The sequence below is a fragment of the Heteronotia binoei genome, chromosome 13 (assembly GCF_032191835.1).
Source record: "Heteronotia binoei isolate CCM8104 ecotype False Entrance Well chromosome 13, APGP_CSIRO_Hbin_v1, whole genome shotgun sequence".
NCBI lineage: Eukaryota > Metazoa > Chordata > Lepidosauria > Squamata > Gekkonidae > Heteronotia > Heteronotia binoei.
The window spans coordinates 58518110-58537796 of record NC_083235.1 but is presented as its reverse complement, the minus strand read 5'-3'; the positions used below and the strand labels follow the sequence as shown (position 1 = coordinate 58537796).

Sequence of the window (19687 nt, the reverse complement as noted above, 5' to 3'; positions counted from 1 at the left end):
TCCATCAATCCTCTAATTCATTTGAGACTAATACAGTCCTGCAACCTCGGGGATCTGGTTGAGCAATGGTCTACTTCAACTGAAGCCCTACTCCTAAGGCAAACCATCCTCCAACCTAAGCTTCCATCAGACGCCATTGCCGCATACCAAGACATCATTAGCTCTTTAATCAGTCTACCAAAAACTACACCCTTATCAAGAGACATTAAAAGAACCTCTTCTTGGTTTGGTTCTGAATGCTGGATTCTTAAGAAAATCTTGTCGCCTTTTTTCTTTATTACGTACTCATTTTCCCCCTGAGCTAGCTGCTCCCTACTTTGAGGCATAAAAAGGATGCCAACTCCTTCTGGAAGGAAAAAGACAAGTCCACGCCTTGAAGAATTGGTCCAGTCTGTTGCATGCTTCCCACACAAGGAATATGAGAGATTTCTGGATGATGGTTTCACTGTGAGATTCAATAAGAGCAAGCTTTTCTCTTGACTGTGACATGGCCTTTGCAGACCAGGGCATTGTCCAAGATAGTATGGCATAGTGTAAAATGCTGTTACTTGTGCTAAACTAAGGCCTGCTATAAAGAATTGTTGCTCTACTCTTACAACCCTGCTTGGGAAGTGACACATGAGAGAACATTATTTTGTACAGAGAATCTGTAGCTCTCAAAGCCTATTTCTGTCTACATTAGGAATGGGCACAAACCGGATCACAAAGTAAAGTTTGTCATGAATTCTGGCCTATTCACAGTTTGCAAAGCAATGTTCATGGAAGGGCACCCAGCATGAACATTTCATGAATTTTGGTGCTGTTCATGGCAGTTAGTGAATGAATATATTTCCAGGCTGACTGTCTGAGCTCAATTAAACTAGTTAAAAAACTCCAAGGCAACAGGAAGGTGGGCAGAATTCTCCAGCCTTGGAAACACAAATAGAAGCCATCTTGCTGGCATAGCAGCATTGGAGGAGGCACCATGTCCACTGCTCCTAGGCTTGCATTAGCAGTCTCCATCTTTTGGGCAGCACCTGCCTCTATCAGTTTTGCCTAGACAGAGCTGTGTTCCAGGCCCTGTGTGAGGGGCTAGCCCTCCAGGTCCAAGCTCCCATTTCCCGCGCCATCCACATCTTGCAGAAAATCCTATTCTCCCTGATGTTCCTTGCCACCAGATCCTTCCAGACATGCTTGAGGTATCACAATCCTTCACTAGCTGCTGCCTACTCGGCTTCTGGATGTCATGCTGGTGCACCATCATGTTCATGTGTGCTTCTCTACCAAGAAGGACAACCTTGTGCCCATCGGGGCAGGGTTGCATCATTCAGAGGCTTTCCCAATATGGTTGACTGCATCTACATAGCCCTCATTGCCCCCCAAGAGGAGCTGCAGGTGTACTGTAATCACCATGACTTCTATAGCCTGAATGTTCAGGCCTCCTGTGATCATCAGCATGTCTTTACAGACTTTGTGGCCAGGGTCCCAGGCAGCATCCATGATGCCCAGATCTTTGCTGCATCCAGCCTCAATCACCTGTTGGCCACCTGGCCGGATACAAAGGAGGGCTCCTGGGTTAGTATTGTGGGCAAGCTGGGCAAGCATACAGTAGAGAAGACCACTCCTGATGCCTCACATGCCATTCTCTTCAGGTGACCAAGGGTATCTCGTGATGCCATATTTGTTGACACTGTATCCCAATGATGACCCACCAGACCTCACAGCATACAACCAACCCCATCAACAAACACAAATAGTCATTAAATGGGCATTTGGCCAGTTGAAGATGCTATTCCGAAGCCTTCACTGCAGAGCTGTAGAGCCTCTGGCACTGACAAAGCTGCTTGCAGTTTGTGCCATGCTCCATAACATTGCCATGCAGCAGTACTAGTTGCCTCATTTTGGTAGAGCTGATATGGAGGATCCATGGGCTGCAGTATGGGACCCCATGCTGTCACCAGGGCTTCTGCAAGACAGGACCTTAGGGGCCATCTCGAGCATGTGCAGGCATCATTTAGCAGCAGAGTCATTCCATTGGCTGTACCAGCAGTTGCAGGGTCTCTCCTCCCCTCAGCTGGTTGGGAAATGACAGAACCCCTGGTGGCCCACCCATAATGCCTGAACACCATGGTGAATCCAGGTGCCAGTGGCCCCATATTGACTTCCCCCCAAACAAGGACCAGATCCCTCTCAGCACATGCCTCCATTCAGGTGCTGTTGGAACTGGCAGAGTGGTCTGCTTGCCTGTACAGATTGAGCACAGCACCACACCTGGCCAGGCGCAGGGATTGGTCAGGTCTGTGGCCATGTGTCTGTGGCCCAGGAGTCTCAGCCATGGAGGCCACATGCACCTGGGACCCTCAGAGGTAGCCCAGCTGTGTGACCCATTCTGTTTTTCACAGTGTTTAGGATTCTCTGGAAAAATGGAAGGGATGACAGTGATTGCAAGCTAGGAATTTCTACCAGGTTAAATAGTAAAGCCATGTGTCATTCACACCTCTAGCCGGACAGTTGAGGTGTCACTTTTGCAAGCATAATGGAAAATGGGTGGTTGTGGGTGAGACAGCACATCTGCACAGATGACTGATCCCTCCGCAGTGCAGGCCCCCTGCATCCCCCCCACGACAGAGGATGTTCCTATCTCTGTGGGCACTGGGCCCCAAAATGCTAGTGCATTTCTGGAAGAATTTCTCCCAGTGAGCAGTGATGGCATTTACTGTCATGTTTTGCCATGCTGCTGGAGAGCCACCTGAAAGGGCAATGTGCATATCATTTGCCGTGCCCATCGCTTGTGCTGTGGGCAACCAACATTGCCTAGTTGCCACTGTTGTGTGCCATTTGAGCCCCTTTTTTGCATTCCCAAATATTTCCCCAGGGTGGTTGAGAACCAGATGGCCGTAGTGAGGCTTCATAGGACTATGCCTTCTGAAATTTGCCATATCCACTCTGCAGCTCTTTCAGCTGTCAGTCAAACCTTACTGTAGTGGCAGGACTGTATGCCAAAGGCTTTGTTCCAACAACAGGTCCAGGACTCATTGTTGGGCCATACCAGCCCACCAGGGCTACTCCAAATTGACTACTCATAGCATTACCCCTGTGGAATCCTGCAGTCCCAGGACACTATCCCTCCCTTCCACAAGGTGAGTTGACTGGCCCACCAATCATGCCTGAGTGCTGTGTGGCTATAGCTAGGGGAACAGTTGCCTGTCCTCTTGCCTTACCCTCCCACCCATCTTTGTCTGTTTCTCTGGCTGCAGTCTTGCCAGGATGAGGGCCCCAGCCCCATTGTGTCCTTATTGCTTCTTCAGCACCCTCCTGCAGCTCTTTCCCCCACAGGTCTCCAACACCTCAGACAGGCACAATGATTCAGCTTTATTTGAAGAATCCAGGTGCAAAGGAATGGTTCTAATGGGATAACGAGTAGCCAGTGTCAGGACCTCGAGTCAAGGAATAACACAGTCCAAGGTGCCTCCTTGATGGCAGTCAGGAAGGAGTGACCAGGATGCTGGATGTGCTTTCAAGGGGTGGCTTCAGCTGCTGTGTGACCACTTGGTGTTTTTGCTGTGTGGTTGGGGTGTCACCTCTCTCCATTGGATTAAGCACCTGTATATGGGCCAACCCTGCCATTTCAAATGCAACTGTTTCTGGTATAAAATGGGAATACTCTTGCACAATATTTCTACTTGAATCCAGGGCTTTTTTGTAGCAGGAACTCCTTTGCATATTAGGCCCCACCTCCCTGATATAGCCAGTCCTCCAAGAGCTTACAGGGCTCTTAGTACAGGGCCTACTGTTAGCGCCAGGACAATTGGCTACATCAGGGGTGTGTGGCCTAATATGCAAAGGAGTTCCTGCTACAAAAAAAACCCGTGCTTGAATCTATAGGATGGTGGAGGGGAATGTGAAATAGACAGGACAGTTGGAGTTGCAGGAACTTAGTGCTAAAGTTCAACATGAGAAAAATGCCCTTAGGCTTTATGGATCTTTACTGCAGAAACTACATCTTAGCATCCCACAACATCACCAGGCACTCTGCTGCATTTAGTTAAATGGGATCTGCATGAAGGTGTTGCATAAGTCACATTAGAGCTCACAGAGGTGGCAAAACAGAGCAAGGTAAATTCTTCCCCTCTATTTTAAGCAAACAAATGCAAACAGTGTCTTAGATTCAGTGGGAAAGGTTATCTTCTCTATGAAGTCCCCTTAATGCTAAGTAAGGATACTTACCCAAGATAGAGTTAAGGGCAAGTGCCGTTCTGTTTCTGGCCTGATTAAATCTAGTGCTATTTGGCTTAAAATCCAGCCTGTTATCATGCTGTGGAAACCTAGAAAGCAGTGATCCTTGTGCATGCAGATGGCGAGAGAGGAAATTAACTTGCCACCTCTTGTAAAGTTCTCTAGTGAATGAGTATGATGCTGTTGTTTTATGCCACTTTCACTTTTTAAAATGTTGTTGCCGTCACAATGAAACAGCCACTTTTAATCTTTATGTCTGTCTGTGTGGGTAATATTGCCTCTACAGAAGGTGGAAGTTTGACTCCAGTGCGGGACAGTCCATGCACACCACGACTTCGTTCTGTCAGCTCCTATGGGAATATCCGAGCAGTCACTACAGCAAGGAATCTGAATAAGTCTCTGCAGAATCTCAGCTTGAATGAAGAAAGTAAGATGGCTTTTCAGGATTCTCTTTCATTTTTCTTCCTCTAACTTGTTATTACTTTATTTATTTGAGGAAAGTGTAGTTGAAGGGCTGATGCCAACCAAAGCCAGAGTGAGACTATTTGTGGTTTAAACAGCAATGTCCCCTATATATTCCTGGTCTACCATGGTGTTTTTAGTCTCCTCCAAAAAGATATATTAGCATGTTTGCTCACTAAACACCTCTCTCAAATTTTCTTCCAGCCCCTCCTGTTTTTTTTCAGTCTGTTTTTCCTTGGATGTATCCCCCCTCCATATTTTCTCTAATTTCCCATCCTTAACCAGATCTTTTTCCTCGACCACTTTCAGATCTATCTTAGTTTGAAGAGGAAAACTGTTCATCTTTGAAATGTAGGAATGGTCATCCCTCAACCTGATATTGTTTCATAGAATCAGAGAGTTGGAAGGGACCTTCAGGGTCATCTAGTCCAACCGCCTGCCCACCATATGGGGATAATAGTAGTCTCTGTTAAACCCAATAGCCACAAACAGTAGTCTTCTGGCACCATCTTTTGGATACATTCAGCCAAATATGAAAGAAACCACCAGGGTGTATCAGCCAACCATTCCGGAAAAAAAAACAATAGTCACTGCTATCGAAATCTGCTGAGAGACATATGATAATTCAGAGGAGTTGTAATTCCTGTCTCTCTCCTGGTTAAGGTTATATATCAGGATTTCCAGCTTTCAAATATAAGCCTAACACTTGGTTGGAAAGAGCTTATTAAAAAATGACTAGAGATGTCTGGCAACTACTCACTCTAGCATTATATCCAAGAAGAGGGATGTTATGGTTGTTTTATGTCATGGGATAGGTCTTCCAGAAGTGGGGTTATTTTTTTGTAAGGTGACTGGTACTACCTACTCTGTTAAAGACCCAACTAGCCCTCCCTTGAGTTTTAATTAGCCGAGACAGGCAAGGGTCAAGCACTAAGGATGCAGTTGGACTCTTCCAAGCAATTTGATAATCTGCTCTGGCTTCAATAACAAAGGTCATCGAAGCAACTGTGATTAGACAGCACTTTGATAACCTTCTCTGATTGAATAAACTAGTGGAATTTTTTTTTTTTACAAACATGAGTGACCTCCTCTGCAAAATGTTTTGCAAAAAATGACAAGCAAGCTACAAAAATGTTGCAAGGCATGTATTTGCATCTCCTGTACCCTTCTCTACTGTTCATATGTCTTATATTCTTGTCTGTGCATTCCCACATTGCAAAGATGGGTATCTATCGGTCAGTTATTAACACATTTTCAGAAAATTAAAACAAAACATTGGAATGCAATTGTTATCCATTATTTTGCATTCTCTGCTGTGGGAGAGAATCTCAAAGGTATCAAAGACTACCTGGACATTGTTCCATGATACTTGCCATGGTGAAAATTCATGATCATAGCAAATGAAATTACTCGAAGCCATTTTCTTCAAGGATGTGTGTGTGTGCACGCATGCACACTTCTAAGTAGTCTTTATAAACTGCTGAAGCATAAATGCTTTGCATTGAGAGAACATGGAAACTTTTGATTGTTCTCCCAAGGGCAGCAAATACCATAATGTGTGTGCGCTGCTACTTCAGTAAGTTTGATCCTCAGAAACTTATTTCTTTTGATGCTGTTGTGCTTGTTTGTCTTTAACAGCGGGAAGCTCTGTTGCATTTTCTCCTGGGAATTTGAGCACCAGTAGCAGTGCCAGCAGCACTTTGGGCAGCCCTGAGAATGAAGAGTACATCCTGTCTTTTGAGACCATTGACAAGATGAGAAGAGTCAGCTCCTACTCCTCACTGAATTCACTAATAGGTGAGCCTGAATATTTTGAAGCCACCCTGTCTCTCTAGTTGGTGGAGCAGGAAAGCTTTGAAAAGTGGCTTCAGGCAGACTTCTTTCTAATGGCAACACCCATTTGTGTGAGTAAACAGCAGTTCTGAGAAAGGAAAACGGGGAGGTTACCTGAAGTTTTTTTAGAAGAAATGGGGAAGCAGGGTGTAGAACAATGACACAGGTACAGTTATCAAAGGGAGTGTCTCTGATAGGGAATGAATCACTGTTTGCTCCTTAACAGTCTGGGGATAAGAAGAAAATAGCATTGAGTAAGAATATAAAGCTACTTCTAGCATTTTAGAAAACAGCCTAAGCTAGGCAAGTTCTGTGGCCCACGGTCTTGATTAAATGCATTGTTGATAACTGACTTTTGTATTGTCTGTACTATGCTATGATGTTTGTCTATCTAATTCAGGTTCTGTCTTCCTCTCCCTAGAGATTAGCGGACTGTTAAGTTTGGGAAGTGAATCACATTCACTTTGCTGCATTGTAATTATTAAGCCAGTTAACATACCTGTTGTGCAGTGTGGGAAGATGTGGAATTAGAGACATAGAGCTCTAGATCTTTTCTTCTATCTTTCTGCTCTATACTCAAGTTCATTCTCCCATTTCCATCCTGCTTACCCCTACAGTCCTCTTTGGCATTTCAGGTCCCACTCTGGAGCAGGAAAAGCAGCCACAAAATTAGAGCCGCTACACTTGGAACAGAAGGAAATTGTGAGGAAGCAGAAATTTTAGAGTTTGGCAGGGAAAGGCGGGGTGGGTGGGGGAACAAGTCCAGAGCTGGCATCAGGAAAGTTTTTTTTCTTTTCACGCACAGGTTTTTTTCTTTTCACTCACATGCCCCTTAATGGGGAGACAGGCCAAAACATTCAGGTGAAGAAAGACAAATGTTGTGGGACAGAGCACAGACAAAGAGGAGGAGGCTGCTCAGGGGAGGAGGCAGCTGGGCAGGTAATACTGCTGCAGAAGAAGGCAATTCAGACACCTCCAAGAGCCTCCTTTGATGTGCAGAAGGAATCGAAAGACTCTTGATGTTCTTCCTCCTGGGGCACAGCCCTGTCTTCTGACTTGGACCCTGAACCCTTCTCCCCAGAGTCTGTTGCTCAATCTCTCAAGCCTCTCAAAGCCCTGGACCACCTCAGCTCTATCCCACTATTCACCACCATAAGTGGCACCTTTAATTGCAGGTATCTCCATCTCCTTAGAAGATTATTTAAGGGCTTGGTTCACCTTCAGCCTTGACTGGAACAATATTTATGATATACTATTGGCTCCAGCTGTAGCAACTTGATTGCTGCCATGAGTCCTGGACCTCAGCCTCAAGCAGGACAGCAAAATCTGCTGATTCAGCCGCTCCGGTATACTTCTACCCCTGCTTAACATTTTAGCAAGGTTATGAAGTTTCCTGGGTGAAAATGACTGAGGCATTCGAGAGTAGGGCATGTAGCAGGATCTGAAGGTCTCATTTGTTCATACCTTGCTGACCCATCCCACTTGATTATAGCAAATATAAACTAAGGAATTGGGAATAGTGCCACTTCCACATCTCTAAGCCTAACTGTGCTTTGTCAGGACACTATCTTGCTAATATGAGCAAGGGCCAAAACTCTGCAGCTCCTTACCCCAGAGTACACTACACTTTATTGCAAGAGAGAAGTGGTTAGACAGGAGAAAAAAAATGGGTTCTGTGTAATGTATTTTGAGCATCCTACTGCATGAGATTTTGAGGAACAGATGATTGCTTTAGAAGCCTAGAATTCTAAAATTGCTTCCCCAGTGGACATTCTGTGAAGGGGCTGGGGGGCTTAGTGGGCCCTAAACATTTCCCTAATGTTTGCCTTTTTGTGCCTGCTCAGTGTTGCTCAGTCCTTCCAGTTGCTGCTGTTACTGCTTCCTGACTCTATCCTGAGTTCCTGGGCTCTGTGAACTAGGCCTAGCTGCCCAATCCTGGTTGGGAAATTCCTGGAGATTTGGGGATGGAGCTTGAGAGAGGACAGGGACCTCAGTGGGATACAATGCCATAGAGTCCACCCTCCAAATAATCCATTTTCTCCAGGAGAACTGATTTCTGTGGTCTGAAGATAAGCCATAATTCTGAGGGATCCCCCACTGGAAGCTGGCATCCCTATGTGAATCCAACTGATCAAAGATCAGGTTGTGAATCTGACGTTATATCACCACCTAATCAATCAGGTTTGGCTATGTGATTACATTACAAAGCCAATTCTGAATGCACAGAATTGGCTTACAGATCCACCTCCTGCAAAATTGCCAAAGATGATGGACCATTTTACAAGGGAGTGAAACATGTTCTCCATTTCATCTTAGCCCTGTTAGGATATTGTAGTGTCTCAGTTCTTCCTTCTGTGAAGTAAATTTCCGCATTGCCTTTTACTGGAGTAAACAGCTGCATAGCTACAGGTGCAGTTTCATAAAAGTTTTAGAGTATAACTGAAATGAGTTAGATATGAGTGAAAGAAACTGAAAGTACAAAAGCCCTCTCCAGTGCTTTCCTCATTCATATTCAGTCAGGAAGAGCTCATATCCAGCTGTAAATGACATAGCTTATGGAAGTGTTTAAAATTCATAACTTACACAGAATCCCATTACGTTCAGCATTTACCACTTTAAAGCCAGGGGTTTTCTTCCTCCTCATGATTTCTCCTCCCCACACCCTTTCTAAAACTATCTTCCAGTCTTTTCTTTCCTGTATCCCAAAGGAAATGGTTTTAAGAGCAGAATTTGCTGCCACCAGCCCATTCTCTCGTTTCAGTTTATCCTCACTAGCCAGGAAGGGAAACTCATTCAGGACCAAAGTCCATAATAAGAATTTCATGAGCGGAAGGGTCAGAGACCTCCTACGTATAATTGACATAAACTTTATATGGATATTGTGGGATTCTAGGCAATGGCTGATGGACATTGCACATTCTGTGAAATACCATTTATGTAGTTTGCAATGTAAATGTCACATTCCAGTCAGTCTCTGAGCTCCCTAATGTCAAGCAAAACCTAAAGGAAACTGACCAGGGACATGAGTCATCCAACAGTGAGAAGACAAGTAGTAAATATGGGCTCTGGGTAGCCAGAGCTGGGTCAGAGAGTTCAGGCTATTGGCTTGTTCCTAAGAAAGCAAGGGTGGTCAGTTGGGGGAGAAGAGGTCTGAAAGCAGTTGAGCATCTAAGGACGAGTCAGGCTTTGCTGCATAAACACCTCCCCAGCACTGAGAACTAGCAAAAGTTGAAATAGCCCTGATTCAAAGCCTTATACTCTGGTATTGCTTGGTAATGTCCAGATGTATCTTCTTTCTGCTCTGCAAAGACCTTCTAGGGAACTAAGGAACCTGAATGATCAGTTGGCAATGGAGCTTCAGATTTTGGTTTCCAGTTTGAATTAAAATAATACCTGGAGCTAGATGTCATATCCTCTTTCTCTACATGTTCTGTGGATCTCTTTCCCTTAGATTTTCCTTGGGCTAGCCAAGATTTCTGTGGCAAACACCTGCTGATCCATAGAGGCTTTTTTGTTAGAGGCTACCCCCACCCCAACTCTACTACCTCTGCCTGAGAATCACTCTCTGAGGCATTTAGAGTTGACAGTGAGGACACAATAATAAATTGAGACTCATTTATACTTTTTTAGGCATGACAATGAAATCCATAGTTCACCAATGTATACATCAGCTTCCTTCTGGTGGCACTTTTGATTAATGGGGAAGAATTTTGCTAAGTGTTCCTCATGCTAATGGGAGATAAACAAGAGGAAAATCTGATTTAAAAGTAATCGTCATTAAATTAACAAATAATATTCTGGCTTTTGTTTCCCAAGTTTCTTTGTGTGCCCATGATGCCAAGTTCAGTCCCTGGCATTTTCAGTTAAAGCTCCTCAGATAGCAAGACTGGAATAGACCCAAGTCCAAACAGATTCTGGAGAGCAGCTATCAATCAGAGTAGAAAGTACTGGGACAGATAGTGCCTCATATTCTTGTGGTTCTTGGTAGATAATTAGGCTAACTTTCCAATATAAAATCCTGAGGATCCTGGTTCAAACCTCAAGAGTTCTGTGTATGTGTATTAAACTCTTGGCATTTCCAGATAAAAGGTTCTCAGATAGCAAAGGTGGGGAAAATGTTTTTCTCATGCCTTGGAGAGTCACTTCTGGTCAAAATGGATAATACTGGAACAAATAGACCAATGGTCTAACTCAGTATAAGACAGTTTCATGTGTTCTAACCCCGGTTGTAGTATCTTCGTATACATGGCCTTTTTTCTCAATTGCAGAATGTTTTGTTATCAATCTCTTGTTATGTACATCTTCTCTTCATGCTACAAAAGGTACAGCAGCTGGATATGGATTTAAATTCTTGTTATATTCCAAGTTTTTTTAACAATATCCTTAATGCTTTTTCTTGAGTAAAATTCTGTGTTACAAGCTGTGTTCTCATAATTGACTATGTTGTCCTGAACTCAGGGTCAGAGAAGAATTTAGTTGCAGCCCCATCCTCCATCAGAAACTTGGAACCAAAATTTCAGCTTCCTTCCTGCTAAATTCTTATATGTTTTGCATAATTTGCATAACCCACCTCCCTTACAAGCATCTAGATTATACCAATTTAGTCCTTCTCCTGCCTAGGCAATGCTGTAGTTGTGCCAAAAATGTATCAGGCTCTAAGAAGGCATATTGGTTACCAATTATTTGCAAGTTCAGTAATATTTCATATTTAGATGCTGTCCAATTACTTTTTTCTCACATATCCAAAGGATAGTTGAAACCCATTATTAGTCCTGTCACGTCTTCAACTTGCTGGGGGGAGGGTTCTTCTGCATTCATGCTAATGCAATTATCCAAGTGGAATGTTGTTTATTTAGGAAATTAGTTTTCTGAAACCTCCAATATCCTGTAAGCTTGGGATTTGAGAAATTTGAATGAGAAGCAAAAGCTATATAGCAGGTGTCCAGTGTTCCCTCTAAAATGAGTTAGCTCACATTTTTTTAGCCTCCCACTCACACATTTTAGTCTTAGGTCAGGAAAAATGGCACCAGAGCAAACTAATTTATGCAGTAGCTCACAACTTTAATGCCAGTAGCTCACAAAGTAGAATTTTTGTTCACAAGACTCCACAGCTTAGAGGGAGCATTGAAGGTGTCGTGTAGGAATTCCCCTGAAGGACTGTTTACAGAATAATGTCACTGCGCAGTAAGTGAAGGTATAGTGTTTGTAAGGTGGCAGTGAGAAAAGACAGAACATGAAGGAATAACGTAACGCAGATAAAAGAGGATGAAATTGCACTGCTTTGAAAACAAAAACACAAATGAGATGTGGGATGATTTTTTTACATAAACTAATTCCGAATCTGCAAATTTTTATCTGTGGGCTGTACCCAACAAGTTAGTAAAATACACATGATATAGAAGGGCAAATTTACAAATGTGGTCAGGTAATATAGACTCTGTACATGTGGGTGAAGGATTAACAAGTAGTTTGTTTTCATTGGTTATGCTGAGGATATTTATTTATTTATTTGATTTATATCCCACCCTCCCTGCCGAAGCAGGCTCAGGGCGGCTCACAACATAAAATCCCACAAACAGTTAAATTAATGAGAATTAAAATTACACATTCAGTAATAAAATAGATATACAATGATTAAAACAGTTAAAACAGAAAAAACAGATATTGAGTTGGTGCTATTCTGGTGGCGACAGCCTTCTTCCACTTCTCTTAAATACCTGAGCTGAGTCAATTGAATGCCAGCCGGAAAAGGACAGTCTTACAGGCCCAGCAGAACTGCACAAGGTTCCGCAAGGCTCTCACTTCATCTGGCAGTTGGTTCCACCAGCAGGGGGCAACAATTGAGAAGACCCTGTCTCTGGTTGATTTCAATCGGGCCTCCTTCGGCCCGGGGATTACTAATAGATTTTGTGATCCCGATCTGAGTACTCTCTGGGGAACATGTGGGGAGAGACGGTCCCTAAGGTAGGCAGGTCTTAGACCATATAGGGCTTTAAAGGTAATAACCAGCACCTTGTAACGAATCCAGTATACTATTGGCAGCCAGTGCAGTTCCCGCAGTCCCGGCTGAATGTGCTCCCACCTGGGAAGCCCCAATAACAGCCAGGCGATATGAATTGCCATGTACCACTACTACACTTTGGAGGCACTCCAAAGGGATCTGTCGAGGCTGGGCGAGTGGGCATCAATATGGCTATGAAGTTCAACGTGGCCAAGTGCAAAGTAATGCACATTGGGGCCAAAAATTGTAACTATAAATACACGTTGATGGGGTCCAAACTGGTGGAGGCTGACCAAGAGAGAGATCTTGGAGTTGTGATAGATAACTCACTGAAAATGCTGAGACAGTGTGCAACTGCACTAAAAAAGGTCAATGCTTTGCTGGGGATTATTAGGAAGGGAATTGAAAACAAATCAGCCAGTATCATAATGCCTTGTATAAATTGATGATATGACCTCATTTGGAATACTGTGTACAATTCTTGTCACCACACCTCAAAAAAGACGATATAGTTTTGGAAAAAGTGCAGAAAAGGGCAACTAGAATGATTAAAGGGTTGGAACACTTTCCCTATGAAGAAAGGTTGAAGAACTTGGGGTTCTTTAGCTTGGAGAAACGACAACTAAGGGGTGACATGATAGAGGTTTACAAGATTATGCATGGGATAGAGAAGGAAGAGAAAGAAATACTTTTCTCCCTTTCTCACAATACAAGAACTCGTGGGCATTCAATGAAATTGCTGAGCAGTTGGGTTAGAATGGATAAAAGGAAATAATTCTTCACCCAAAGGGTGATTAACATGTGGAATTCGCTGCCACAGGAGGTGGTGGCAACTATAAGTATAGACAGCTTCAAGAGGGGATTGGATAAGCTTATGAAACAGAGGTCCATCAGTGGCTATTAGACACAAGGTATAGATAAAACTCTCTGTCTGGGGCAAGTGATGCTCTGTATTCTTGGTGCTTGGGGTGGGGGCAACAGTGGGAGAACTTCTAGTGTCCTGGCCCCACAGGTGGACCTCCTGATAGTACCGGGGTGGGGGGAGGGTTGGTCACTGTATGACAGAGTGTTGGACTGGATGGGCCCTTGGCCTGATCCAACAAAGCCAGTTTGATGTAGTGGTTAAGTGTGTGGACTCTTATCTGGGAGAACCAGGTTTGATTCCCCAGTCCTCCACTTGCAGCTGCTGGAATGACCTTGGGTCAGCCATAGCTCTCAGGAGTTGTCCTTGAAATGGCAGCTTCTGTGAGAGCCCTCTCAGCCCCGCCTACCACTCACAGGGTGTCTGTTGTGGGGGAAGAAGATAAAAGGACATTGTAAGCTGTTCTGAGACGCTGATTCAGAGAGAAGGGCGGGGGTATAAAACTACAGTCGTCTTCTTCTGTTATGTTACCAATCATTATGCTTAGTACTAGTAACTACCCTGTGCGTTCTTGTAACGCAGATATATATATTTGCCTATAATGCTCACACTGTAAGTCTGGTGAACAGAACAGAGAGGAAGGCTGTCCAGAATACATGAGATGTATTTCTGAACCAATTTAGAGAGGAGTACTCTTTGGAATCTGGGAATATCAAAATATGAAGTAAGACAAGCCCAAAAGAATGTCAGAATAGTAAAATGTCTTAGTGTGCAGGAGAGTGATGGACCTGATTCAAGACAAGAGGAATTTTAGCAGTACATAACCTCCTCCTCATCACAATGAGTAAGAAAGTTGCCATGGCCATGATAGTGTGTTATGAAAAACATTCTGTTAATTCTTCATTTTTCTTTAAACTGGGCAATTTTTCTGCTTTCACTGACTTCCCTACCACTATAATGTATGTCTTTGGGTCAGTCTCCAGCGAGCTAAGTATGCCGCATCTCAAGATGGTGTTGAGTTCCTGCAGTTTCCTGAACGGTGTTAAGAAGTGTCGGGAAGGAAAATCTCTGATTAAAGCCAGGGAAGTGAAGTGACTCTCTAACTGCCTTAAGTTTTGTGTGCCACTCAGCTATGCCCTTTCAGTATTCTGACTGCTGAGACTGAAAGATGTAAACTTCTTGTACTGTCATAATGGCGACTGTTAAATTGAATGAAGAGCTGGGCATGTCTGAATAAAAACTAAAAACCATGAGTGAAGAAGAGCAAATTTACTTCACATGTTCATTGCTAAAAGGAGTCATTTTGCAAATCTCTGTGCTGCAAGGTCCATTTAACCAGTTTTGAATTGGCCTTGCTAATTAGAGCACTGTCATTTTAGATGAGCTTCTACCATATACACTCTTGCCTTGTGCTTTGTTTCTACATCTTTTTTAGCATTTATTAGTGGTCCATTATGCAGAAATAGAGCAAGTATTTCCTCCCGCTGCTGGTATTTCCTTTTAGCAGTACACTGACTCAGGTGGTTCAGACTTGACAAGAAACTGTCTTGAATGCATCACTCATGTTGAATCAGTGCTATGAGCAATCCTTTCATTAAAAGAGAAAAAGAGTTTTAAAAAAATGAAGGGGGGGGCAACTTTCCAGTAGTTGTTCTGTCCAAAAGCCTTTTATAGAAATCTCTGCCATTATCTTTAGTTGGTGAGCAAGTAAAGAACCTCAGTACTGAATTCCTTTTTATTATATGGCTTTCTCCCTTTCTGTCCCAACAAGAGAAGAATATATTGGTATTTGTGTTTAGGGATGGGCATGAACTGACTCACAAATGAAAGTTTGTGATGAATTTTGGCCAGTTTGTGGTTCACAAAGCTTTTGGTAGGGAGCAGAAAGCAGGGGGCATGAAATGATACAAACTGGTTCAGTTTGTGAACCAATCTCCTTTTTCATATCCATTTGTGGTTTAGTTCGTGGCTCAGCCTTGAACTGAAATGAACCGTAACAATGCCGTTCATGCCCATCTCTATATATGTGTTAGGTCAGGATCTCAAAATAGTGAAAGATACATTGTCTCTTTCTGTCTGCCTCATCTTTCATAAACTTTAAAAGGAATCTCAAACAGTTAAGATTTCCCAGCAGTCCTTATGTAATTTTCTGCATAGATCCAAGAGCACAGGAGGCAGAATGCTGATCAGGGAAAAGAGGGCTGTGGAGAGCTCTCCTGGTGGTGCGAATTGCCTGACGCATTGACAGCTGGCATATTCCTGACTTTCATCATTTTTGCTCGCTGCTATCCTTCTGTCTTCCAAAGTGAAAATGTCAAAATGCCAGGATAGCTAAATGATCCCATATACCAGCCCAACAAAGGCCATTGACCACAATCAGTTCAAAATTGGAATACTGGCCAAAGTTATCACCAGATAGCTGGGCCAGTGTTAAGTAGTTTCTTGTTTGTTTTCACAAGAGCATACCAATTACTGGTTGCCTGCTTTGTCATTTTTTGGCCCATGATTAATTAGTAACAGATGGGGTGGTGCTTATGTTTGGTGTGAGAGGCATGTCACTTGGTAGTAGCTCATACACAGTCATTTAATTGACTCTGCCTGGTGTAGCCATTGTAGTTTGGCACTGGTGAGGCTGCAGGAAGCTATAACCCCCAAACCTTGCCTTAAGACTGTCATAAATTGTTTCCTTCCAAAGGATTAGTCTTTCCAGGCAAAATAAGTGGCCTTGGTAATCTGCACTCCACCTAGCCCTGTTTTATTTTGGCCTCTCTGTTGCTATTGGGAACAACAGGTCTTTAGTGCCCTGAAGAAAGTAGGAATGAACTCCCATTTTGATAGTACTGCTGTATAAATAAGCTGGGTTGATTCCACTGAGGGACAGAACACTGATCATACCAAAACCAGAATATGAATATGAATCAGTTGCTCTGAATAAGCCAACTTCTATCAGGTTGTGTTCTTCTTCAGTTAACTACACAGCATGCTAGTGCATTATTTTTTGTGTGTCCAATTAGCCAAGAGGGTATAGTCACAACCTTTAACTTCCTTTAGTTTTCGATTTTGAGTGTCTATTCAAGATCAACTTTCTATTTTACTTTTTCCTACACAAAGATAGTTCTCAGCATATAGAAAAAATAATCTTCACATATTGGAATTAGTTGACAGAAACTACAGTGTAAAATCAGGAGCTTTTTTGCTCTTTGCTGTTTTTTTGAGTTGGCCATGTGATAGGGTTGCCATCCTCCAGGTGGTAATACAATACCCAGAGAGGTCACTATAAGTTAACGCAACAACTGACCTGAAAAAAGGCTGCCGTGACCCAAAATTATTAAATGTAATTTACGAAAAACAATAATTACTATGTAAATACCATTCAATAAGCAGGTATATGGCTAAAAATGCATAACATTCAATATATGATATACAACTCCACTGCAAAATTGATGGATGGTTTCAATACTGGTATCCACTTTCAAATTCACAGTAGATAATCCGACTCCGTTAATCCCATGAATAGCAACAGGACCATTAACTTTCACTTCCTGTTTCAGTAATTTCCTCAGGCATGAGTTTATTAGAAAATCCAAAGGTCAATGATGACACAATTTTACATTACTCCCATAGAACCAAAACGTCTCTGTGATTCTCTATATCAGGCACATGTATGCACCTAATCACTACACCAAACTGTCTCTCTTGAATATTGGGTAACATTATCAGAGGCACACAAGTACTAAATTGTGAGAAAAATCTTCTCCCTGCAAATAGTGTTTCACATTTTCCTTGAGAAATACCCATAATGGTTTACTATTTCTGGCAGTTAGAAAAAATGTCTCCAGAGCACATATGTTATCTTTCTGCAATAGCTCAACTTCCAAAAGTCCCATAAGAATGGTCACACAATGTAATAGTAGAATGTGGAAACTGGAACTGCTGAAGAGTCTACAGCCTGTAAAGCATGCCCATGGAATCATTACCAGTTGCATAAGCCTTTTATTTTCTGGTCACAAATTGACTCTCAGACAGAATACTTCTGGTTCCAAATTGAAAACATCCTCACTAAATCATGGGATTGTAATGTCTTTCAGACAAGGGCCTAATTTTTGCTTATAGTACTCTAAAAATGGAGAGCAAGGAGACTTCCGGTTTCGGCGCAGTGGTAGCGGACACGTTCCCATTCGCTCTGGCAGGGAACAAGCCGACCACACAGTTTTCGGGGGTCTCCCAGCTGGAAGACCCGGTGGGACCTCGGTTGGGGGGGGTTTCAAGGCAGGGGGGCAGAAGGAGGAAAGAAAGAGGATTTGCTATTCTCTTCTGGGCTCCTGTTTTTCCCCGAACCCCAGACTGTGGCGGATGTGTAATGGTGGAGCAGCTGCGAGGAGGAGAGGCGGAGGTGGCAATTATACAAACAAACAACGAAAAGAGTAAGGGACCTCTTTGTGAGGTAAATTGGGACTTCTTGATACTCGTTTATATTAGGAAAGTTAGACTTTGGATATAATGACTGACTGGCTAAATGGAATATTAAGGCGGCAAGTGTGAATACGCGGAGAGAAGGTAAAGAGGATGGAGAACAAAGGACTGTGGAGGGGTCAGATAAAAACAGACAGACTTTGTTGGCGGGGTGCAGACTGAGGTGATTTGAATGTGGTTTTATTTTTTTCCCCTTCTTTTTGGTTCTGGTGTTGAAACGGCTTATAGTTGGAACAATCTTTTTGGCTTTAGTTTGAGCTGGGATGGACTTGTGATAATATCAGCATTTTGTTCCTACTTTTTTCTCTCACGGAAGGTGGTTGATAAGGGTCAGACTGATTGAAAGCGAAGATGTAATGACGGAGGAACGGGGAGTTTGGACTTGGACTGTATAGGAAGATTGGATTTGTGGTTGTTAAGGAGTGGATGGGGGAGTGTTTGGACTGATTTGGTTGAATGAATGGACAAGGGGAAATAACAAAGTATCAGTGGTGAGAGGAAAGTGTGAATGATGTGATGTATGGGAGTGAGTGTTTAATTATTATAAAATAAAGGTAATCAATGGTGGAAAGATAAGTGGAGAGATATAGTGTATGAGGGTGGATATTTAATTAGTACAAAAAACAGTAGCTATTACTTGTTAAGATTGATTATTATTAATTACTGGGTTTCTGATTGATTGATTATATTTATTTGTTATAAAATAGAAATAATTAATTCAAAATGATCTATTGTAATAGGGAAAGCGGGAAATATAAATTAATAATAGATTAATTAATTAATAGAAAGGATCAAGAGGCATTTGATAGGAAATATTGAGAATTAAGTATAATTTTAATTGCAAGATTAATTTTAATTGATAAAATTGTGGGGTAAAATCACCAGATCAAGAGTGTAAGATTTATATGTTTAATTTGATTATTTTATTTTGTCAATATGAATAGGCAAGGGAAACAAATACCATCCCCGGGGCTTCCAAAATCAGTGGGAGCTGCTATCTCACAAGATGTGATGAAAGACTTACAAAATAATATGCAGGCACACTTTATGATTGCTCTAAATCAAGTACAAGCCAATATATTAGAACAAATTGGGGGTCTGAACGCAAAGATGGATGGTATGCAGAAACAGATAATTGAGACTAAAGAAATATCGGGTCTAGCCAATACGGTTAAATCTTTTGATATTAGAATGAAACAATTGAGTCAAAGAATGGAGGCTGTAGAATTATCACAAAAAATAGGGGAGGACAGATAAAATTGGAGATTGAGGAGGCAGATCATGTCTTGGGGCTGCAAAATATATCAAAGCAGAAGCAAGAGGACTTACCAGTTATAATAAGTGAAATATTAGCTCCGCTAGTGGAAAAACAACCGGTAGAGATAGAACAAGAATTGGACTATGTACAGAGAATAGGTACTGCCTACACAAGAAAACATTCCTTTCCAAGGGAGGTCCACATCAAATTTAATAGAAAGATAGTTAAAGAAGCAGTATGGAAAGCAGTTAGAGACAAACCTATAAAAATTAAAGAACAGAACATCAGAGTCCTCAGAGAAATACCATGACAGATAAGGAAAAGAAGGACACAATACAAACCACTGGTAAATTTTCTTCAAGAACAGTCAATCCCATATAGATGAATAATGCCAGAAGGTATGTTGTTTACTTACCAAGAAAGAAGATACAAAATTGACTCCATTTTTAAAGTAGAAGATTTTATGACAAGACAGGCAAAAAAAGGGGAGAAAGACAAGGAAAGGAAGAAGAAAGGAAAACCTCAGAATGGGGAAGAGGAAGATGTTGAGTCAAGGCCTGACAATGACAATGCTTTTGGACAA

General features: G+C 42.4%; 1 protein-coding gene across 3 annotated transcripts in view; it reads left to right on the top strand.

Moving 5' to 3' along the window:
• Nucleotides 1-19687, top strand: part of RPTOR (regulatory associated protein of MTOR complex 1) — a 538471-nt gene that overhangs the window by 403335 nt on the left and 115449 nt on the right. For 2 of the 3 annotated variants that reach the window (XM_060251924.1, XM_060251923.1), the window contains exons 19-20: nucleotides 4502-4642; nucleotides 6316-6474. In XM_060251924.1, coding sequence (XP_060107907.1) covers nucleotides 4502-4642; nucleotides 6316-6474 — 300 coding nt within the window. The remainder of the gene's footprint in view (nucleotides 1-4501; nucleotides 4643-6315; nucleotides 6475-19687) is intronic. The other variant, XM_060251925.1, reaches the window with a different exon arrangement.